We start from the raw sequence: 24,810 nt of genomic DNA on the forward strand, positions 1-24,810 counted from the left end.
TCCTCTATCTCTCCCCCCCCCCCTCAGTGTGGCAGCATCCTTACTTGAACATCTTCAAACATTTTAAAGTAGAAGAATGGAAAAGATCTACCAAGGATGGGGATGTGACAACCTTTATGGTAAGGCCAAATCCTCTGACATTTATCTCAGCTTTAATATAAATGGCATCCGCTCAGTTTCCTGTGGGATTCTGCAGTTCGCTTACTCCCGACTCTAGAGGGCGGTGCTTATCTCTGTTTGAAAGCCAAAGAGCTAGTGCTGTCCGAAGACGTCTCTGTGATCATAAGGCCAGCATGGCTCAACACCGAAAGCGCACGGAACGCTGTTTCCTTCCCACCAAAGGTGGTTCCTATTTTTCTACTTGCATTTTTCCTGTAAAAAGGTTTTTATTTTCTATTTTTTCATTTTCATACACTCACATATATACTGTGCATAGCCGGAGCCATACAACATTAAACAATAATCGCAGCAATTCCTCTTGTCAACAATACCCCCCAAAATAGAAACCCAATATACCTCTTCCACTCTCCGTACACCTCTTTCTTCCACGCCCCTCCAACTTTCTATCTTCCCTCCATCATCCCCCTCTACCCTACTTCCCCTCCCGCTCTACCACTCCTCTCTCCCGATCCACTCCCTCCCTTCCTTCTCACCCTCCCTCCCATCCTCTCTCCCGCCCTCTCTACCCATCTTTCTTCTATCCCACTCCTCCTCCCCTTGGTGTATTTCCACTATATGTCAATGTACTTAACTTATCCTATTTTTACAGAGAAATTAAAGAAAAACAGTATACATGTGAAGTCGCATTACATTGAAATCTAACACATCGTATCTAACCTAGTATATATCCCTCCCTCCCCCCACCCTCCCCCCCAACACCCCACCTCCCCCCCCCGACTTTCCAGAGCCCGTACACGGTATAGATTCTACTTGCATTTTTTATGTGCTTTCGAACTGCTAGGTTGGCAGAAGCAGGGACAAGTAACGGGAGCTCACTCTGTTATGCGGCGCTCGGGATTCGAAGCGATAGGACTAAAACTCACCGTCTCCCAGTTTCTGATTCTTTGACCACTACTCAAAACTTGCTTTCCTATGTGAAACCAAATTTGAAAGTCTGCTTGTTCTCTTCATTCAGGACAAGACTTTGAAAGGGACAGTATATCGCATTAGTGGTGCTGTTCCAGCCAGCAACTACCTCCAGCTTCCCAAAACTAGCACACAGTCCTTGGGTCTCACTGGTTGCTATATCTACATCCTCTTCAAACCTGCACCAGGGAAATATTTTGTGGTGCATCTGGATGTTGCCACTGAGGTGAGTGTGTGAGTTTATTCCTGGTTCCATGTCACAATAATAACCTAAATTAAAATGCTCTTGAAAGCATGGCAGTGATACGTGCATAATACAACATTTATTCACTATTCATTACCATTGTTCTTCCCTACCTTGCAGGGAAGCTGTCCTTCCAAAGATGCTTGCAAACTTGAAACAAAAACACAATTTTTTTAAAAGACAAATAATATTTTTAGGATCCTTCCCACCCGGGTGGATAAAAGTCAATGATTTTTTTTCTAAAAAAAAATCAGATTTGTTTTTATTTTTATCAAATTTATTTTAATAAAATGCTTTTGGAATAAAAATCTATCTAAAGACAGTTCTATTTAAGATACATCAATAATTTAGTTTATTCAGCATGAAATGGAGCTTAGTTAGGTAGCAAGAGGCTGTATATTCTGCAATATTGGGACTGTCAGTGAGTCAACAGTGGGTCAGAGGAGGTGCCGCTGCGGGACAGAGATGACAGCTGCTCTTTAAAAATTATGATTTAAATTGAGTTGATTTAAATCAAGCCTTTTTACTAGTGATTTCAATCATGATTTCAATCGTGATTTAAATTGATTTGATTTAAATCAAGTCCACCCTGCTTCCCATAGGCCAATAGACCTGGAGTGAGAGAAGAATGAACATGGCTAAGAAGCCTGGATATTTATAACTTTTTTTGTTGATTAGTTCTTGACTTTTAGGAATTCTGATACAATTTGTTTGTTTGGTGTTTTATACCTAGTGGCAGATTTGTTTTCCTAAACACTGCAGCTGTTACTTTTCTTGAGTGTTACTTTTGAATTACTCTGTCTAAGATGTAATAGAAGTGCTGGGTTCATCTACGCTAGCTCAAAATCAGGAAGAATTTGGTAACACCTTCTTAGATTAGACTAATAGATTTTATTAATTTAAAACTTTTATACAGCTGCCAGTCTTATTAACAAACTCTGGGCAGCTCTCAACCCAAAATTAAAACAACAACGATAGATTTATTTATTTGTAAAAAGTAATGAAATATTTTAAAATTTTATTTATTTATTTTAGTAACATCGGTTAATCTGAGGAAATGCAACCAGACTCCTTATTTTTCCTGACTCGTTTGTAGATTGTATTTTAATCTCTGTGCTTGTGCACTTAAGAAGTGGTCTGAAGTAGCAAGGGAAAGATTATAGCAATAGCAATAGCAGTTTGACTTATATACCGCTTCATAGGACTTTCAGCCCTCTCTAAGCGGTTTACGGAGTCAGCATATTGCCCCCACAGTCTGGGTCCTCATTTCACCCACCTCTGAAGGATGGAAGGCTGAGTCAACCTTGAGCCGGTGAGATTTGAGCCTCCGAACTGCAGATAGCAGTCAGCTGAAGTGGCCTGCAGTACTGCACTCTAACCACTGTGCCACTTCGGCTCTTTCTTATTATTCTACATTCTCCATGAAACTACAAAGTGATTTGCTTGGGATCCTGGCCCTGTATTGGGTTTAGCTTTAGATACAGAGACATGTACAGTACATAGGTCTGGCAGAAACAGAATAAGTTATGCAAGTGGAAAACTCCTCAAAATGAAAAGCAGCGTAGGAGTGGATTCATTTCCTGGCTAAAATCACACAATCTATATAAGTAACAATATTCAGCTTTGGTTATCTTTTGTGAGCTGTTTATCAGCTCCAAAATATTTGTTGCTCCCCGAATGATAATCCTGTCTATAAACTGGCTTTCTTTCTTTTTTCCCCTTCATGTTTAGGACAGCCAAGTTGTCCGTATTTCATTTTCTAACCTCTTTAAAGAATTCAAGTCCACAGCCACATGGTTGCAGTTCCCATATATTTGTGGGGCAGCCTGTGGGTCAGTCTACGAAACTACAGCCAAGACTTCTAAACGAGGTAAAATGCAAAGAAAGTCTAATCAAGATTTCTGGGATATTTTTTTTCCACTCAGCATCCAGCAAGCCTTTGATTTTATCCACAGGGCATTAGAAACTTGGATCCAACGTTCCTGAGAAGTGAGTTGATTGTTTTGAGAGACTTGTGAATTTTTCTAACAAGACAATTCAACTCTGAGGAAGATAGATTAGCCAATGATCCATTAATGCTGTATTTTGGCAATTAAAATAATGCCTTTGAGTCGTCCTGCTCATCAAGTTGACAATCATTCTTGTACTCTGAATATTTTAAAATTGTAGAATTTGTAGGGTTGGGAAGGATGGATATGCCAGTACATCCTATCTTAAGTGCAGCCAGATTAGGAAAAGATATTTTCAGGAACAGAAGCTAAATGTGGATGCCTTTTCTAAGGTTACTTGGTGGTTTCTATTTGAGGTGAGAATTAAATTAGGAATTTCTGGTCTTCATGTCCATATTTGATTCTTTTTTTTAATTCCTATAATGGTGCAAGATTCTGTCACACTCCTTTTGAAGAAGTAGGTCTGGGCATTGAGGGCATTATTGGATTCACACTTCTTCTTTACCATGGAATCATAGCTACGGAAATCTTTGTCCTGATTTGACTAGTATGCAAGCAGGATTTGGCAACAATTATCAACGCCCTTGGCACTGTCCATTTGACCATGCCAATATGCTCTATTTTCTATTGTCTTTGAAGACTACCTGGAAATTTCAGTTGGTACAGAACTATGGCCACCCAGACCCAGCCACTTGGCAGGGCAACCATTTAACCCAGTGGAGAGTAGCAGTAGCCATACTTTTACTTCCTTGTCTAAAAACATGTTTGGACATCAGAGCTCAGGTATTCCAAGTTTCAAATTTTTGTGAGCGTGTCAAATATCTGTAGAAATTCAGAACTGGCATTGATTGTCCCTTCAGATCTGGTGGGCCTCGCCCCCAGCAATGTGCGATGGACTTGCTTGATCCTGGATCTGCGCCACATCCTTGGCCTCTACCTGAACAGAACCTACAGTCACCTGAAAAGCATCAAGCTGTGCTCCAACCTGTTGGTGAAAAACCTCTTCACCAGCGATTTGCTCTTTGACCCAGGTGAGAGTCTCTCTCTCTCTCTCTCTTTTAAGATAAGTTTTTATTAAATACACATTAAAAGCATTGGACACAGCGCTCTTCCCGGTTTTGTCATTTCGATACATATTTTGATACAACCACAAATACAATTCATTCTTTTCGTACACTGCTACTTTGATCTTACAAACATATCCCTTGTCCTCATTTGTCTATTTGTCTAAATATAGTCTGATTTCAGTTCTACTAATCTTCATAGGGTTCCAAATAGCATCCAAAAATAAATCAGAGCCCAAGGCAAAGTATTGCTCAAAGATCCAATTTATTAAGAGAGCCATGTTGGCACATCTGGGAAAACCCGAATCTGAAAGCTTCCTGGTTTTCCCCACCTAACTGAAAGTTCAAGATCTTGCCCCCACACCCACAAGTCCATCCCATGGCCCAATCTCCTGGCATCATGATATCAAAACAGGCTTTTCAATATTTGGACATAATTTCAATGAAGAACAATCACACCTGTCTCATCCTTCTTTTTTTTCTTTCTCCTTCTAGCCTTGATCTCTTCTGAGGCTCACCATTCCAAGATGGCATTGCATGGTTTCTCTCCCATGCCTCGGGAAATGGCATTTCCTGTGCCCAAAGGAGAACTATGGCACGATCTCTATGATTTCATTCGGTAGGTTTGCCTAAATTTCTTTTTCTTAGGCCTCTAATTTCTCTGCCTTAGTATTTTAGGGGGACTTTCTGCTTTGCGTAATATTGCCCAATCTGAAAGAGAGATGCATGAGGGATATTGTAATTTGGAGGGGGTAGGGGATTTGTCAGAGTAGAAATTCCACAACAGAGGTGTTCCTAATGAAAACTCCTGCTCCTGCACAGGTACAGTATATGTGGTACCTTGCTCAATAGCAGTAACTGTGAGAGGGATCTTGGAGTCCTGGTGAACAACCATTTAAATATGAGCTAGCTGTGTGCAGCAGCTGCCAAAAAAGCCAACACAATTCTAGGCTGCATCAACAGAGGGAAAGAATTAAGACCATGTGAAGTGTTAAGACCACTTTATAAGGCCTTGGTAAGGCCACACTTGGAATACTGCATTCAGTTTTGGTCACCATGATATAAAAAGATGTTGAGACTGTAGAAAAAGTGCAGAGAAGAGCAACAAAGATGATTAGGGGCCTGGAGGCTAAAACATATGAAGCACAGTTGCTGGAAATTGGGGATGTCTAGTTTAATGAAAAGAAGGACCAGGGGAGACAGGATAGCAGTCTTCCAATATCTCAGGGGCTGCCTAAAGAAGAGGGAGGCAAGCAATTCTTCAAAGCACCTGAGGCCAGGACAAGAAGCAATGGGTGGAAACTAATCAAGAAGAGAAGCAACTTAGAATTAAGGAGAAATTGCCCGACAGTGAGAACAATTAATCAGTGGAGCAACTTGCCCCCAAAGTTGTGAATGTCCAACATTGGAAGTTTTAAAGAGATGTTTGATAATCATTTGTCTGAAGTGGTGTAGGGTTTCCTGCCTAAGCAGGGGGTTGGACTAGAAGACCTCCAAGGTGCCCTCCAATTCTATTCTATTCTATTCTATTCTATTCTATTCTATTCAAAAGAGCCCTCGAAACCCATGTACCGTATCATTGTCTGAGCCCAAAGGTTTATTGCAGATTGCAAAATCAAGTTTGTTTGGTCAGGTTCAATTGACCCCCATCCTTACCACGCTAGACTTTGTCTTGCTGACTGATAGTGGCTGAAACGCTGGACAAAAGAAAAAAAACCAATTTGTTATGCAGTAGCCTTTCTCTTAATCTTTTTCTTCAGGTTCCCTTCTGATGGATCCAAAATGCCATATGACTCTATTCAGAAAAGCACTTTGAATTCCTATGCTGGTGAGTGAGTGAATTTAGGAGACTGAAAAACAGAAACAATGCACAGGCAGCTTTCTGAACTACCTCCCCTCTTACAGAATAAACCAAGAATATATTGAGGTATAACTCCATTTATGCAGGGATTGATTTATTAGGCTGATGAATCATTTCATGTCTACTTGTACTTATCTTGTCACTGTCAAAATAGCAATAGCAAAGGCACTTAGACTTCACTGTGCTTTTACAGCCCTCTCTAAGCGGTTTACAGAGTCAGCCTCTTGCCCCCAACAATCATGAGTCCTCATTTTACCGACCTCGGAAGGATGGAAGGCTGAGTCAACCTTGAGCCGGTCAGGATCGAACTCCTGACAGTCAGCAGAGTTAGCTTGAAATACAGTACGTCAAACACTGAACCACCATGGCTCAATTCCCAACAAATGTTTTAAAAAGATTAGATAACCATTTGTCTGAAGTGGTGTAGGGTTTCCTGCCTAGGTAGAGGGTTGGACTAGAAGACCTCCAAGGTCCCTTCCAACTCTGTTATTCTAGTCTAGTCTAAATGTCTCTGAAATCCTAGTGCAATGATTCCCAACCTTGATAACTTTAAGATGGTGGACTTCAACTCCCAGAGTTCCCCAGCTAGCTAATTCTGGAAGTTGAAGTCCACTCATCTCATAATTGTCTAGGTGTCAGGGTTCCAAGTAAGACCCCAATGAAAGAAGACTCCGGGGATTGTAGTTCCTCAAAGTTCCATTTTGTTAGAGTTGTCCTATTGGCACATCTGGGAAAACCCGAATGTGAAAGTTTCCAGGTTTTCCCCACCCAAACAAAAGTCCAAGCCGCCGAGCACCCACATGTCCATCACATGGCCCAATCAAAGCACCATCCCAACTGGAGGTGCCTCCCAGTCACGCCCCTCCAGGTGCAGGGCAAAATGTCCTTGACTCTCGGAGACATGTCCTCTCGGAGGAATGTTATTATGACTATATATCTCCCATACTCCATATAATCCCCCCTCCCAGTTTCCCACAGCACTAAATGTGGCAGGCCTGAAGATCGAATGCCCAAGATGGCTTCCAGGCCTAACACAGGGTTGAGAAACACTGGCCTAGTGTTTTATATCACAGACTGAAAGCCGTTCTAAAAGAAGGAAATTGAAAATGAGCCATAATCCTAATGGTACCTTTATTGATTCAAAACATATACCTTATTTTTCGGAGTATAAGACGCACCATCCCCCACCCCCAAAAAAGAGGGTGAAAATCAGGCTGCATCTTATACACTGAATACAGCATTTTTGGCCTCCAGAAACCCCACCCTCTTCACAAAAATGGACACGCAGGGCCTTTAGGAGGCTTCCAGAGTGCTCCTGGGGGCTGGAGAGGGCAAAAATGAACAAAAAACGGGGCATTTTTGCTTGTTTTTGCCCTCTCCTGCCCCCAGGAGCACTCTTCATGCCTCCCAAAGCCTCTGCATGACCCCCCCCCCCATTTTATTTTGCAAAAAAGTCTCATTTTTGTTCATTCCCCCCCAAACCCCAGGACAACCCTCCCAAAGTTCTGCATGCCTTTTTTGTGTGTATGCAAAAAATGGCCCATTTTTGTGAAATGGTCATGATGGGGAGGGGCAGGTATGACGGAAGCTACAGGGCTAGCCATTACTGGGGAAGGAGGGCTCGCTACGTCACAGCGATCCCTTGTTCCGGCCCTGTAAGCTCAACTCAAGAACCTGGTGGCAAGAGAAGCCAGGACCCTGCCCTCAGGTTGTTGTTGCTAAATGCCAGGTCTGTGATTCCTAAAGCTCCCCTCGTCCGGGACTTGATACTTGACGAGGGGGCAGACCTGGCATGTATTACTGAAACCTGGCTGGGCCATGAGGGAGGAGTCCCCCTCTCAGAAATGTGCCTGGAAGGGTTCCAGGTGCTCCACCAACCACAACATCAGAGAAGGGGTGGGGGAGTGGCAATTATTATCCGAGGATCATTAGTTCCTCGCAGGATCCCTGCTCCGGAGACTGTTGGGTGTGAGTCCCTTCTCTTGAAGTTGGACCTAGGGGTTCAAGTGGGCTTGCTTTTGACGTACCAACCCCCAGCTGCGTCACAACAACCCTGCCAGCGCTCCTGGAGTCAGTAGCCGGGCTGGCGGTTGAGTTCCCCAGACTGATAGTACTGGGGGACTTCAACCTGCCGTCCCTAGGCGAATGCTCTGATGGGGCCCAGGAGTTCATGGCTTCCATGACAACTATGGACTTGATCCAGGTAATTCAGGGTCCGACTCATAGAGCGGGACACACGCTCGACCTAGTGTTTCTCTCGGGGCAGTGGAGACGTGATCTTGAGTTAAGGGGTATAGAGTTCTCGCCCTTGTCTTGGTCAGATCACTTCCTGTTGAGGCTTGATTTTCAGAAGCTACTTCCCCACTGCAGGGAGGTGGAACCGATTAAGTGGTTCCGCCCCAGGCACCTGATGGACCCGCTGGGATTTCAGAAGGAGCTTGGGGAGATACCTGACTCTCTTGCCCACAATCCGACAGAGTCCTTGGTTGCCGCCTGGAATACAGTGGCAACTGAGGCGCTAGACCGGATTGCGCCTTTGTGGCCTTTCCGCGGCAGTTGATCCAGGAGGGCACCTTGGTTCACCGAGGAACTCCGGGAGATGAAGCGCCAAAAGAGACGCCTAGAGCAACGCTGGAGGGCTAGCAACTCCAAATCCGACCGAACACTACTAAGAGACTTTATTAGGACTTATTTAGTGGCGATACGGGCAGCAAAATGTGTTCATTTTTCCGCTCTTATTGCGTCCCCAGAATCTCGCCCAGCCACCCTGTTTAGGATAACCCATTCACTCCTGAACGCTACCCCCAGAGATCCGGACCCTACCCACTCACATGGCCTTCTGTAAAGCTATCAAAACCTGGTTTTTCCGGCAGGCCTGGGGCTATTGACCTCTGGATTGAGGTCCAGCCCCGCTTAGACTGGGTGCATGTTGTGTTTCTTTTAAATTTGTTGTGTTTTATTTGTTTTTAATCTTCTTTATATTTTTATTTCTGTAAGCCGCCCGGAGTCCTCCGGGATTGGGCGGCCTATAAATTTAATAAACAGTAAACAGTAAACTGTTTTTTGCTTGTTTTTGGCCCCCTCCCCAGCCCCCAGGAGCGCTCTACAAGCCTTCCAAAGCCCTTTTTTTTTTCTTCAAAATATGAGACGTGCAGAGGGTTTGGGAGGCCTGCAGAGTGCAAAAACTTTTTTTAAAAAAAAATTTACTTCTTCAAAATCATGGTTCATCTTATTCTCCGGAGCGTCTTATAGTCTGAAAAATACAGTACATGCATCCTCCCTCCCTTCCCATCTTATCCAATTAATTCTGGACTGCTAACAAGCCCTACGGAAACCGAAATCAAAAGCCAATCGGGCGAAACAGAGTTGAGAAAGGGCATCCCAAGATAGCTGAGGCGCCTCTGAGCAACTCACACACCAGCAGGCACAGCGGGCTCCGTGTCTCAAGGTCTTCCTTGCTCTCCTTCCGTCTTTTCAGCTGCCCATTCCGAAGACAATCCAATCACCCTGGTTCCCAAGGAGGTGTCTCTGAGCAAGCCAGTTCGGGACCGCGTCTCTCTCATCCAGCAAATCACCAGTCCCAAAGAGGTATGGAAGCTTTCATCTTTCTTGACACCCCAAATTTGTGCAGGTAGTCCTCAACGTACAACCACTCATTTAGTGACTGAGGTTACAATGGCACTAAAAATAAAAGGGACTTTTGGCCATTTTCAGACTTACGAACGTTGGACACATGGTCAAAAATTGGACGCTTGACAACTAGTGTGTATTCATGATGGTTTGCAGCGTCCCGGGGTCACGTGATTTCCCCCCCTTTGTGATCTTCTGACAAGCAGAAGGGGGAAGCCAGATTCACTTAACAACCATGTGATTCTTGCAGTGATTCATTTAGCAACTGTGGCAAGATTTTGGAAACGGGGCAAAATTCACTTAACTGATTTGCTTATCAACATTAATTCTGGGCTTCATTGTGGTCGTAAGCCGAGGACACCCTGCACAGAATAAGCTCAGCCACTTCAAATAGCACAAGCTATTTCATAGTGCTTTGCAGCCGTCTCTTAAGTAGTTTACAGAGTCAGCCTATATGCCCCCAACAATCTCTGGGTCCTCATTTTACCCACCTCGCAAGGGTGGAAGGCTGAGTCAACTTTGAGCCGGGTGAGATTCGAACTGCTGGCAGAGTTAGCGTACAATACTACATTCTAACCCACTGCGCGCCATGGAAGGAAGGAAGGAAGGAAGGAAGGAAGGAAGGAAGGAAGGAAGGAAGGAAGGAAGGAAGGAATAGCAATAGCACTTAGACTTATATACCGCTTCACAATGCTTTACAGCCCTCTTCAAGCAGTTTTACAGAGTCAGCATATTGCTCCCCAACAATCTGGGTCCTCATTTGACCACCTCGAAAGGATGGAAGGCTGAGTCAACCTGGAGCCTGGTGAGATTCCAGCTGCCAAATTGCAGGCAGCCGGCAGTCAGCAGAAATAGCCTGCAGTACTCCACTCTAACTACTGCACCACCGCGGCTCAAACCTTAGCTTGCTATCTTCCCCCTATGACCCAGAGCTCCATTGCTTCCCACTGAAGAAAGGGTCAGCATACTTTGAGCTCAGCCTCCACTTTCCAAAACTTTTTTCTTTTTTGAAAGATGCCTCGCCAGTCTCCCCTTCTTACGAAGCACATCCCCAAGATTCACCCCTCAAGGTCCGAGCCTGGGTGGACAACCTGCATTGTGGACCCGAGCCTGAGAGAAAGGTCACAGGCCAGAGCAGATTCCCGTTTCACCCACTCTTCGATGGATGATGGCAGCATTCATGTTTACGCCCACAAAAATGGAGATGATGCGGTCCGTGCGGTTACCATCGACTCTGACCAGGTAAGCCGCAACTTCGAGCCATTCTTCCGAGGCATTCCTGTGGACAAATGTTCCACTTTAATGCAGCCATAGGTTTCAATTTAGATTGGAAAAATGGGGTCAGAGAGAAAAATCTACGAGGAATTCTTGCCATGGGTGATATGGAATCAAAATGCAGGATCCAAAGCAAATAATCAAGGCTCACTGCAGTATCTCTCTCTCTCTCTCTGTCTCTCTCTCTGTCTCTCTCTCTCTATCATATATATATATATATATATGTGTGTGTGTGTGTGTAGTATTTCTGCTGATATATATATATATATATATGTATGTATGTATGTATGTATGTATGTATGTATGTATATATATAATTAGAGTTACAACCCCTGGTATGCCCAAATATGGGAGGAAGTCCACTGCTTCCATTCTCTGTCCATCGGCTCGTCACAAGAGACCATCCAAACAGAAACACAATATTTTTACTGTTGCCTTTGTTACATTTGTGTTCTATTTGTGCTGATAAATAAATACAGCACAGGTTCTAATCCCAGTAAGGGTATGGCTAGCTGATGAGAGCTAAATAGCTTGAAATAGATCTATACTAGTCTCCCTTTATTTATTTATCAGCACAAATAGAATGTATGTATGTATGTATGTATGTATGTATGTATGTATGTATGTATATGGATTTGTGTGTGTGTGTGTGTATACATACATACATACATACATAAATACACACACACACACACACACATATATATATAGATGTATGTGTGTATGTATGTTCCAGCATAACTCTGGAATGCCTCAAGCAATTTCAACCAAACTTGGTACACTGATAACTGTGTAAACAAATATTCTGGAAACAAATACTGTGGGGTAAGATACCCCCACAATGAATTCCAATCCAGAAGCACACACAGATAATTGATGCAGCAGGATTCATTAACTTCTTTATATACATAAGTATAGATGAATAAATGTACAATACCAACAGGTGGGTTCTTCCAAGTAAACACAAGGCAGGAGAGTTACAGGCAAATACAAGCAGTTGCCTCCATTTCATCAGAGAAGCCAGACGGATTGCTAGTTTACTTCTCAGAGCAGCAGACTGCTTAAGTTTCTGTTGCAATTCTCTGCACAGACTCAGATCTGTTTAAGCTCCTATCGGCTGACTTAGTTGCTATGCCTATTCATTGGCTGACCTTGTTCCCATGTCTCTCCCAGTCATGAATATTTTAACCCACCTCTAACTCTTCTTGGGGTATATTTTGTCTGTGTCTCTCTGTGTCCAGCATAACTCTGGAATGGCTGGGCCGCTGAAATGAAAAGGACTGAATTATATCTATAGCGTCAAATCACAGTACTTTTAACAGTGATAGTGTGCATTTTGGATTCAAGATTATGTGCCTGTGTATGTTGCAGCATTACTTTGACTTGACACTATAGATATAATTCATTCCTTTTCCTGTCTAATACAGGATTAGCATAAACAAGTACTCGGGCAACGTCAGGTTATCAACTAGTTTATTTTAACTGGAATTCCCTCCATAATATAGTTGGGAGGGATTTGTCCTGTGGACAAAAGGATACGCTCCAGGGGTGGGTTCTGGCAGGCACTATGGCCGGTTTGCTCGTGGGCGCGCTGTGCATAAAAAGTGTCCTGCGCATGCGCAGAACTGAAAAACAAGGTGGCTGTGCCTATCGTGCTGCCCGGAAAATGAGTTCAGGGGCATGGCAGAATTGGGTCATTGCTGGTTCCAGCAACCCAGGCTCCCAGTTTGGTAGTGGTAGAACTGGTAGGAACCCACCACTGATACGCTCACATTTCCAGTGGACATTTCAGAAAGGAGGAGAAAATGATAGCCATTTATAAGTAACATAATATTCATAATTAACCAATCTCAGGTAACCTGCCCGTCCTGCTGTTACCAACTTTAAGACAGAATTTTTGTCATAATAAAAGAAGCATATTGATTGCCACAATTATTCATTTAGCGTAGACGATGGTACGGTTAGCCAGGAGACTACAATACGAATTGTTTAATACTTTAAAATCGCTGTGACATGTGCTTTGAATGTGCCCCTTCTCAGTTTAATATGGCTTAACGAAGAACTTTTTTTACCCAAACCAACTTGTAGCATTCTTTTTTTGTCCCTGCCACCCTCTTTGCCCTCAACCTTTAACGTGTCCTTTGTTTCTCCAGAACCTATATATGCAGACAGCAGGACCAAAGACCATCTCTGCCAAGAGTTCTGTTCCCTGCACGGTGAGAAGCAATTTTTTTCTTTTGCAAAATGTACAGCTGAAGCAGTGGTGGGTTCCGGATCCCAGCGCAACTGATATGGTGCAACGGGGCCCATTGTCCACCACATGAACATCAGGGTTACAGGGTTACAGAGGGCTACTTTTTGAAAAATATTTTTTTATTTTATTTTGATATAAACAATCCATCTTCTATTAAACAGTGTGTCATCTGGGTACAAGTATTTGTGCAAACAATTAAGATTTACAATCATATTCATTATTCAATCCTTTCTTAGCTTAATACCAATACCTTAAGTGTCTAATACTATAACTATCCTCTTCATATTTATTTAATTCTATTAGTTATATTAACTATTGATATATTTTCTGTATTTTACACAACTCCTTTTATTACTAGTTCTTATATTTACTCTCTAACCATTGATAAAATGCTTCCCATACAATATAATAATCAGTTTGTTCTTTCTCTTTAATAGCCAACATTAATCTGTTCATTTCTGCACATTCTAATATTTTCCTCATCACATTCTCTGTAGGAATCTCTTCACTTTTCCAGTTTTGTGCACATACAGTTCTAGCTGCTGTTATGACATGGATATTCACATATACATTTTCTTTACTATAGGTTTCTGGTAATCCCCAATAAGAATATTTCAGGTTTTAAATCAATATGTTGTTATGTCATATTTTGCAACCATGTATGAAGCAAAAAAAAAAATTGGATGAAAATACAGGGGGTTACTTCTGAGTCTCCACCTCTTTCATTTTTTCCTTCCTACCATCAGCTCCTTTCTGTGACTGATGATATTTTAGTTCTAGCCATAAGGGAAAATTGGACCAATGATGAAGCTGCTTAAAAGCAGATCAGAGTGTTGACACATTTAGATCAGTTTTTTTAGACATGGTGGCTAGGGCAGGGGTCTCCAACCCGCGTTCCCTGGACTGGCACCTGGCCACGTCATGCCAGTCACTGGGATGGAAAAACAAGCAAAGCCCCCTCTGTGGAATGCAGGCAGCATGCAAAACCAGCCCCTCTCCAGTCCATGGACAAAGGTTGGGCTAGGGAATTCTGGGAGTTGAAGTCCATGCATCTTAAAGTTGCCACGTTCAGGAAGACTGTATTATATATTGCCCAGAGGTTGTTCATCCCTTCTTTAGTGAAGAAAAGCAGAGCCATACTAGAAAGTTATCGTTTGTTTTGATGTCTTTTACGTTTGATACTTCCTGACTCAATGTAACTCTGGATTGGTTTTCAGAAGCTGCTACCAGATCCAATTCTGAAGCTGAAGAAGATTATTGGGTTTGGGGGTTGCAGCACCAAATGGGTCAGTATATCCTTATTTAAGCAGCATATGTCTCTCCAGCAGGGGGAGTGATGTGGTGGCCTAGGGGTGGAGCTCTCGCCTCACAATCAGGAGGCTGTGAGTTTGATCCTAGGTAGACACAACTATTTCTCTCTTTGGGCACGACGAGAATATATCTGCTGAACAAAACTCCGCATTGGTGACAGGAAGGGCATCCGGCCAGGAAATGCTCTGTTAGCTCCATTCAGTTTCCCAGACTCCACCCCACAAGGGATTATGGGGTTGTTAAAAGATGATGATTTCTTTCCAGCGGGGGAAGAAAAAGCATGTGTGCCTTAGACAAAAAAAACAAGATAAGCATGCAACATAATAGGTAAGCAGGCTTCCAAGCAAAATGAGACCTTATTCTGGGGTGCATCATCCCTCTAGGTCTTGGAACAGCATAGTAGAAGAAGCCATGTTTGCAAAACTAATAGATTAAGCCAGGGTAAAGCTTAACATTTGACCTCCAATTAAACCTAGTTTGTATGATTCATTCTGGTAACATACACAATTACCATAATGCAGTATTGCTCATTTCGTATGCTATTCAAAATGACAAGTTAGAGATTGAGGGCACCTGCCTGGCGTTTGGGTGTCCCAGCAGCCCCAAGCCCTGAGAAGGGGCACCTCTGTTATGAAGGTACTGATGTTTTCTTCTTTTTTAACCCAGGCATTGTGGGCTTCTGGCAGTGCTGTAGTGGTATACCCTTGCCACGCTCTGATTGTAGCCACAGCAATTGATTCTGGCAAACAGAGGTTTTTTGCTGGCCACACCAACAAGGTATTTCCTTCCCCCTTTCCCTTACATTTTAACCTGAAACTCATTCCAAATATAGACATTGAAAGGATGTTTTATATGGAAAATGCCTAGGCTTCTGTTTCTTAAAATAGGCAACTTTAAGATTTCAACTCCCAGAATTCTCCAGCCAGCACTGGGAATTCATTTTAGTTACCCGATTTTTCTATCAATTTTCACGCATTTGTCTTGATTTTCGGAATGCTGTCAAATCAGCATTAGCCTCTTCAAGTATTTTTTATTGCTGATGATCTTTTATTCTTGCCCTTCTTTTGTTCTTGCCCTGTATCCCTGCATCCTTTTGATTCGGGTAATAACTCCCAAGAGTGTGACCTAACTTCCCTGTTCTGACCGAGGCTTCCCAAGAGCATGAAGCAAACTCCTTCTCCCAACAAAACCCCCTTTTCTTAATTTCCTGTGAATTCTGCTCCTTCACATCCAGCAAAGACTTTCAAGGGAGGATTTACAGTCAGAGACCTTATCTGGCTTGGAGAGCTGCCAGGCCAATATCTGCAGAACTTGGCAAGGAGTCTTGGAGAGTCACAAACCAATTAAGCGAACTAATGGTCTCCTGCAAACTCCACTCCCCTTTCACCCATCTTTTGTTTCCTCTGGGAGGGGCCACTCATCGTCCACCTGTGGCCTTACTCCCAAGTCGACCCCTGTTCTTTAGCTGTTCCCTTCGTCTGGCAACTTTGCGCATGCTCATACTGGTAACAAGCTCCAGCTGTTCTTCTCACTGATGTCTGACTCTGAAGGCAGCTGATAACCATCAGACGGCCCTGGCCCCCGCTCTGCCTCCGGCACAGAGCCCTCCTCAGAGCCTTCCCCAGACTCCAGGACTGGCCCATCTTCCTCCCCAACCTCCTCACTGTCCGACTCTGCTGCCAGCTCCATTGCTGGACCACATTATTTCCCATGCTGCTGGAAACGCTTTGCACAGACAGTGGCCTGGTTTTTGTGTCTGTAGGTGGCAGCCCTGGCATTCAACAACAAAAGCACTTTGCTGGCATCCGCACAGATGGGAGAAATGAGTGTGGTGCGTCTCTGGGACTTCCCAAGCGGGAAGTGCCTTTGCGTGTTTAAAACTGGGATCCATTCCATCTCGTGTCTCAGGTAAGTGCCGGGCACCCTGGAAAAAGGGCAGGGGGAATGCAAGCTGGAAGAGCTCATAGTCTCCCATGTGTTGAGGGGGCTGAGGGTACCAAGTGTGGCTTTTCTATCATGGAACAGCCTCCTAATAGATAATTACCGTATTTTCCCGAAAATAAGACAGGGTCTTATTTTCTTTTGACCCCCGAAATAAGTGCTTGGCCTTATTTTTGGGGAGGTCTGATTATTTTTGAGGTGCAGGAGGCCCCTTAACCTTGGCCTGTGGATCAGCTGATCCAGAGAGGGCTGGAAGTTCTGTCTCTGTTTCTGGCACACTCTTGCCAGCCCTGGGGTCACTGGGCCTGAGGCTCTTTTTGCGGCTGCCACTAAGAGAAGGGGTGCGGTAGCTAGGGTTTGTGGATGGCAGGTGCATGAGGGGTGGGTGGGGCATGCCCCCCCCCCCCCCGGAAATTGCAGGGACCAGCTGCACATGTGTTTAAATATTTTAGGGGAGGGCTTATTTTAGCGCATGCACTACTAACGTCGATTGGGCTTATTATCCGGAGAAGTCTTATTTTCAGGGAAACAGAGTAGTGTGGCCTCTGTATGATGGCTCTTTGGAAGCATTTGAAAACCAAATATGGCTCTTCGAGAATGAACATTCGGCATTATTTACACAAAGTTTTTTTTTAAAAAAAAAATGCTGTCTATGGAGGTTCTTATTCATCCAAAGGTGCTTTTATTTTAAAGGCAACTGGACTTTCTGATTTCTTATCTGTTATCAGCTATCACATCACTAGCTCTTCTTGTTTATTGTATTTTGTTGCTTTTATTTATTGGAGGACATTTTATTGTGCTTTAGTAGGTTGTTGCAAGCCACTGAAATCTTGAAGGCCTGACTGCATACATAGTCAAGGAAACAAGCAATGAATGAATGAATCATTGAATCATAAATGGAATCAATGAATGAATGACTTCTAGATTTGGTGATAAAGAATTTATTTAATGATCTGCATTGAGTTTCCTTGGAACAGTTCATGAAACTTTCCACAGATTAAATTCTCTGCCCGTCTACATCTCTGTTATCTATCCTGACAGGCAGTGGCTTCTCCAATTCTTAAGCTATAACAGCCACCAGTAGCTTATTTTTACTTAACTAAAAATGATGGACTCTACCTGCCATTTCCCCCCCACCCCCCCTCCCAGTTTTTCATACAGCGGAAATGTTCTTTGTGGCACCGGGAAGGACAAACGCGGGAAGACGGTAAGTAAATTGGCATTTTGTTTGTAGAACATACGGAGGTATTGAGGGTTTTCCTGTTCTGACCTAGGCTTCCCAAGAGCATGAAGCAGACTCCTGGTCCCGATAAAACCTCTTTTATTTAGGTTAAAGGGAATTCCTCTCCAGCAAAGTCCCGGCAAACAGTCTTTCATGAGATTTTACAACTACAGGCCTTTATCAGGTTTGGAGAGCTGCCAGGCTGATATCTTCCAAACGCCATGCTGTAACAGCAGTTACTTGGCAAGAAGTCAGGAACAGATCTTCACCCTAATGAATTGAACTAACTGTCTCCTGCAAATTCCCCTCCCCTTTAGCTCCTCTTTTATTTACTCTGGGAGGGGCCATTCACCATCCACCTGTGTCTTTACTCCCAAGTTGACCCTTGTTCCTTAACTGTTGCCTTCTCCTGGCAGCTCTGCGCATGTACACACTGGGAACAGGCTCCAGCTGTTCATCTGCCCCACTGATCTCCAACTCTGAAGGCAGCTGATAACTGTCAGACCTCCTCTCTGCCTCCGACACAGAGCCCTCATCAGAGCCTTCTCCAGACTCCAGGACTGGCCCATGTTCCTCCCCAACTTCCTCACTGTCCGAATCTGCCACCAGCTCCGCTGGCCGCTGGCAGGCCACAACATTTCCTCCCTTTACTCGCTTCTTTTATAATGGTACCTCAGAGGTCTCCATGGGACATCAATAGCTCCTGGGATCTGCAATTTCAATTTCAATTTCAATTTAATAAAATTTGTATGCCGCCCACTCCCTTGGGACTCTGGGCGGCTTACAGACAGATAAAAAGCATTTAAAAATTTAAAAGTAAAAAATACAATTGTTAAAATTACACAACATCCATTCAGTCTAAGTGGGGCTGGACATTGTTCAACAGCCCCAGGCTTGCCAGAACAGCCAGGTCTTAGTGAGAGTGGTAAGGGTCCGGATCTCTATGGGTAGATCGTTCCACAGGGCCGGCGCAGCTACAGAGAAGGCCCTCCCCCACGGGGCTGCCAGCCGGCATTGTCCGGTCGACGGCACCCGGAGGAGGCCCAACCTGTGAGATCTTGTTGGTCCTTGGGAGGTATGTGGCAGGAGGCGGTCTCTCAGGTAACCAGGTCCTAAACCATGTAGGGCTTTAAAAGTAACGACTAGCACCTTGAAGCGTGTTCGGAGACCAATAGGGAGCCAGTGCAGCTTGTGGAGGATGGGTGTAACATGGGTGTATCTAGGTACACCCAGTATCGCTGCGCGGCTGCATTCTGGACCAACTGCAGTCTTCGAACACTCTTCAGAGGCAGCCCCATGTAGAGCGCGTTACAGTAATCCAGTCTTGAGGTGACGAGGGCATGAGTGACCATTCGAAGTGCCTCCCGGTCCAGATAGGGCTGCAACTGGTGCACCAGGTGAACCTGGGCAAAAGCCCCCCTGGTCGCAGCTGACAGATGGTGTTCTAACATCAGCTGCGGGTCCAGGAGGACACCCAAATTGCGGGCCCTCTCTGAGGGGTGTATAATTTCACCCCCCAGGCTAAGAGGTGGAATGTCTGGACTATCCTTGGGAGGCAACATCAATAGCCACTCGGTCTTGTCTGGATTGAGTACCAACTTGTTCACCCCCATCCAGACCCTGACAGCCTCCAGGCACTGGCACATCACTTCCACTGCTTCGCTGAGTTGGCACGGGGCGGACAGATACAATTGAGTATCGTCTGCATACTGATGATATTTGATCCCGTGCCGGCATATGATTTCACCCAGCGGTTTCATGTAGATATTAAATAGGAGGGGGGACAGGACCGAACCCTTCGGCACCCCATATTTGAGGGGCCTAGGGGTCGATCTCTGTCCTCCAACCAACACCGACTGCGACCTGACCGAGAGGTAGAAGGAGAACCACCGTAAGACGGTGCCTCCCACCTCCCGTAACCGCCGCAGAAGGATACCATGGTCGATGGTATCGAAGGCCACTGAGAGGTCAAGAAGCACTAGGATAGAGGAATGTCCTCTATCCCGGGCCCGCCAGAGATCATTGATCAAGAAGATGCAGAGGTATCTCTAGCCTTTCCCAGTTCCCAAACAAGATTTGTGGTGGTTGAAGACTTGGGAAACAACGTTGAGGGCCAAAAAAGATTCCTTCTCCCAGCCAAAGCTGTTGAGAATTTTTCATGATTTGTGCTTTTAGTGATTTGATTCGTGACTTGCTCATAGTTAACTGCTTGGTGAATTGATTCAACTGTCTGTTGGTGACATCCAAAGTCAAGGCAGATGCCTAACTGGTTCTGGAGTGGAGGAAGGGAGTCCTGGTCATGATTCTTCATCCCATCTACTTATTCCCAGAGATCAAAATGTTAGATTTCTCAGGGCTGAAGCTCTCTTCCCAGGCAGAACCTTGATTCCAGTAGGATTTTTCAAAATTATTCGAGCTGCTTTCCTTTCTGTATTTGCTCTGGATAGAGATGGAGCTGTCCAAGTGCTGATATCTTTTTAAAAAAAATAATTACACAGGTTTTTTTAAAACAAAAAAGAAATAATTTTAACAGTTTCCTTCTATACAACATTTCCATATCGGTATACATCCATTGTATGTGCATTCACACCCCTATACTCTTATATGCCATTATCTATACATGCAATTCCAGTGTTTTTATACATACCAATATATTCATTTCTTGAATTGGTCATTCATTGTATGTCGTTTCCATTTATACATATTTATTACTAATTTCTAACTCCTGTATCTTCTTCGTTTAATCTTTGCACCTGTCCTCTAACCATTTATACCACTCATTCCATACCTTATAATAATCTGTTTCTCCTTTATCTTTGATCTCATTTGTGAGGCTATCCATCTCGGCACACTCTAGGACTTTCCTTATCGCCTCTTCCTCTAATGGAGCAAAATTGTTCTTCCATTTTTGTGCATACATAATTCTGGCTGCCGTTATGATATGTAAAATAAGATACGCTGATATCTTGATACTCATAGATATAGTTGCTCCAGGATACTGTATTTTTTTCTGATTAGTGTCATCTACCGTATTTTTCGAAGTATAAGACACACCTAGATTTTGGGGAGGAAAACAAGGGAAAATATCTCCCTGTGTCTCAGCAATTTGCCTCCTTGCAACAGACAATATACACTGTTTGTAGTATTATATTTCAGACTATACTTGTACGGATGCTGTTAAAATTGATGGGGCTTTCTGGAAGTATAGTTATTTTTTGCTATTTAAAAGAAGATATAATAGCATTGGGCCTCTTCAGATCAAGCATTTATTTTAAAAAGCTTCTCCATTTTGCTAAGCTGTCTAGAACAATAATAAAGCAGTCTTTAAAAAATAAGTCTAATAATTTGAACATTCTATAGGCATTTATAGTTGTTGACTTACCTTCTTGCAGCAAACAGCCTGATTAGCACAAAAAAAAAAAAAAAAACCTGCCTCCCAGCAATTTGCCACATGGAGCAAACAGCAAGTTTGGTGCCAAAAAGCCCTAGCTTTCAGGCACTCCCACCACTTATGGTAAAAGGTTCCTAGTGCAACATTGCATTCCCAACATCATGGCAATAAGTTTTGATTAATTTTAGTTAATCTTGTGGGTGGGATGTGCCACCTATAGAACATGCTAAGATGTTTCTTAAAAGCGTCAATCCTGAGCTTGGTTAAAGAAGAATGGATTTGGGAATTGTTAGAAAGGTTTTAGCGGTATATTTGATCAGGCGTGTCCAGTCAAGGAAAGATCACTCTAGCTGTTGCATGCTCCCTTGGCAGGTGGTGGTGGTTTGGAACACCGTGCAGGTGACCCGTGGAGGAGAGGTGGTCATGCTGGCCAAAGCTCACACAGACGTGGACATTCGGGCCTTCAAGATTGCCTTTTTTGACGATACCAGGTAAAGAACTCCGAGCAACAGAAACCAGCCTGGCATTTACTCTCTTGAGCTTTTCTTTATGCACTCTGTTGCATGAGAGCTGGTGGAGCTGTTGAAGGAGTCTTTCATCGGAAGCTGATCAGCATCAAGATGCTTGTCCAGGCCAAACAGCAAACCAGAGTGACTCTAGAGGGAAGGAAGGGAAAGTTGCATATCACAGCTACTATGCTTATGTGAATTCAGATTGACATCCAAGCTGGAAAGCTTTGTTAGATCAACTTTCCTTCCTGCCTTCCTTCCTTTTCCTCCCTCCCATTCTTTCTTTTCCTTCCTTCCTTCCTTCCTTCCTTCCTTCCTTCCTTCCTTCCTTCTCCTTCCTCCCATTCTTTCTTTCCTTCCTTCCTTCCTTCCTTCCTTCCTTCCTTCCTTCCTTCCTTTCTTTTCCTTCCTTCCCCCTTCCCATTCTTTCTTTTCCTTCCTTCCTTCGTTTCCCCCCTCCCATTCTTTCTTTTCTTTCCTTCCTTCTCCTCCCTCCCATTCTTTCTTTTCCTTCCTTCCTTCCTTTTCCTCCCTCCCATTCTTTTTTCCCTTCGTCCCTCCCTCCCTCCTTGAAGATCTCCGAACCCGAAGGAAAAAATCCCTTTCTCATTCTCTACCCTGACTTCTCTCACCACCACAGGATGGTATCATGTGGCCGGGACAATGTGAGGCTGTGGCGGATCCAAAGCGGGGCTTTGCGCTCCTGCCCCGTGAATCTGGGCGAATACCGTTCTCTGGAGTTCACAGACCTGGCCTTTGAGGTTGGCCACTCCACCCTGCGTGAGCCCGAGGACCGGACACTGTAAGGAACTGTTTTCCTCTTTTCAAAGCTTTAGACAAAGACTGATGCTTCAAGGCAGCTTCTGGCTGTCTTTCTTTAGAAGGTTGATCAGCAGGGCTGGGATCCTGATATCTTAGCAAGCACATTAAGATTCATCCCTGTCTTTGCTGCAGGTTGTTTTGGACTGACACCTCAATTCATGCTGAAAGCAATTCATTTTGGTTGATGGGTGATTCAGCTAATATTTCCACTAATGGATTGAGTCACACCTCAATTTAAATGTTCGGTTGTACATACAGCTTCCATATTAAAAGTTTATGGCGCTGAAGACATAAGTGCCAGAATAACAAAAGGGTATGTCTAATTTGACGAAAAGAAGGATTAGGGGTGATATGATAGCAGTCTTCCAATATCTCAGGGGCTGCCACAAAGAAATGGGAGTGAAACTATTCTCCAAAGCACCTGAGGGTAGAACAAGAAGCAATGGGTGGAAACTAATCAAGTGAAGAAGCAACCTAGAACTAAGAAGAAATTTCCTGACAGAACAATTGATCAGTGGAACAACTTGCCTCCAGAAGTTATGAATGCTCCAACACTGGAAGTTTTTAAGAAGATGTTGGCTAACTATTTGTCTGAAGTGGTGTAGGGCTTCCTGCCTATGCAGGGGTTGAACTAGAAGACCTTCAAGATCCCTTCCAACTCTGTTATTCTATTCTATTCTATTCTATTCTATTCTATTCTAAAAGTAAAGTTAGTTTTGTATTTAATTGTTTCAGGAAGAACAATTGTTTCAGAAAGGAAATCTGCACTGTTCCCCCCTCCCCTCTTTTTGCCTCCTGCATATTTTAGCAGGGAAGTATAGGATGTTGCTCCATAACCTAGATCCATAGGGGGTCTTGACTCTGGTTTACATAATGCAATATCCATTTACGGAAAACATATTTTTTCACTGCCGTTATAGCAATAGCAATAGCAATAACACTTAGACTTATATACCGCTTTACAGTGCTTTGCAGCCCTCTCTAAGCAGTTTACAGATTTAGCATATTGCCCCCAACAATTTGGGCTCTCATTTTACCCACCTCGGAAGGCTGAGTCAACCTGGAGCCTGGTGACATTCAAACTGCCAAATTGCAGTCAGTCAGCAGAAGTAACCTGTAGTACTGCACTCTAACCACTGCACCACCGAGGCTCAGAGTGACTTACTGATGACACAGTAGCCACAAGCGAGAACTGATTTAAGAATTAACGCAATCCCTCCCTCCCTTTCTTCCTCCCCTAGGTTTGTTTGCAGCAGAAGTGGGCACGTTTTAGAAATTGACTACAAGAATGTCACTGTCAAAAATGTCCGTCGCCTTTTGCCCTTGGAGACGGGACCCGTTCCTCAGCGAGAGAAGCACACTTTTAATTCAGGTGTGAGCTCATACTTCTGGGAATTTTTTTTTGGGGGGGGGGGGATTTAGAGGAGCCCAGAAGAACTTTTAAAAATATCTCCGGATGATAAACAGAGCCTGGGGGCATTAAAAAAAAACAACTAAACTTACACTCAAGACTGACACTTCACTTTGCAGGATATTAGCTAAGAGAGGTAGTCCTCGACTTACAGCCACATTGGGGCCCAGAATTCCTGTTGCTATGTGAGACAGTTTGTTAAGTAAGCTTTGCTCCATTTTGCCACCTTTCTTGCCACCGTTGTTAAGAGAATTGCTGCAGTTGGAAAGTTAGCAACATGGTTATTACGTAAATCTGGCTTCCCCATTCCCCTTGGCTTGTCAGCAGGTCGCAAAAGGGGATCATGTGACCCCAGGACACTGCAACCGTCATAAATGCAAGGCAGTTGCCAAGAGCCTGAATTTTGACCAAGTGACCATGTGGATGCTGCAAAAGTCATAGGTGTGAGAAACAGTCATAAGTTACTTTTTTCACTGCTGTCGTAACTTCGAATGGACACTAAACTAATGGCCGTAAATCAAGGATTATCTGTATTTTTCAGAACAGAATAGGAATAGAATTGAATTGAATAAGAGAATAAGAATAGAGAATAGAATAAGAATAAAAATAAGAATAAGAATAGAGAATAGAATAAGAATAAGAGAATAAGAATAGAGAATAGAATAGAATAATAGAATAAGAATAGAGATTAGAATAGAGTAAGAATAAGAGAATAAGAATAGAGATTAGAGATTAGAATAGAGATTAGAGATTAGAATAGAATAAGAATAAGAGAATAGAATAAGAATAAGAATAAGAGAATAAGAATAGAGAATAGAATAGAATAGAATGAGAATAAGA

At 43.6% G+C, this 24,810-nt stretch overlaps 1 protein-coding gene across 1 annotated transcript in view; it reads left to right on the top strand.

Annotated features, from left to right (window-relative positions):
* Nucleotides 1-24,810, top strand: part of WDR90 (WD repeat domain 90) — a 69,588-nt gene that overhangs the window by 2,856 nt on the left and 41,922 nt on the right. The window contains 16 exon segments of the mRNA XM_087728461.1: nucleotides 28-119; nucleotides 1,136-1,312; nucleotides 3,062-3,200; nucleotides 4,140-4,310; nucleotides 4,839-4,962; nucleotides 6,104-6,171; nucleotides 9,683-9,792; nucleotides 10,849-11,076; nucleotides 13,263-13,325; nucleotides 14,581-14,649; nucleotides 15,341-15,451; nucleotides 16,437-16,582; nucleotides 17,765-17,822; nucleotides 21,601-21,719; nucleotides 22,378-22,539; nucleotides 23,801-23,931. Of these exon segments, the coding sequence (XP_087584587.1) occupies nucleotides 28-119; nucleotides 1,136-1,312; nucleotides 3,062-3,200; nucleotides 4,140-4,310; nucleotides 4,839-4,962; nucleotides 6,104-6,171; nucleotides 9,683-9,792; nucleotides 10,849-11,076; nucleotides 13,263-13,325; nucleotides 14,581-14,649; nucleotides 15,341-15,451; nucleotides 16,437-16,582; nucleotides 17,765-17,822; nucleotides 21,601-21,719; nucleotides 22,378-22,539; nucleotides 23,801-23,931 (1,968 nt within the window).

This window comes from Thamnophis sirtalis, unplaced genomic scaffold, assembly GCF_051295495.1.
Source record: "Thamnophis sirtalis isolate CommonGarterSnake01/CBP01778 unplaced genomic scaffold, rThaSir2_p1.2 scaffold_14, whole genome shotgun sequence".
In the NCBI taxonomy this organism is placed as follows: domain Eukaryota; kingdom Metazoa; phylum Chordata; class Lepidosauria; order Squamata; family Natricidae; genus Thamnophis; species Thamnophis sirtalis.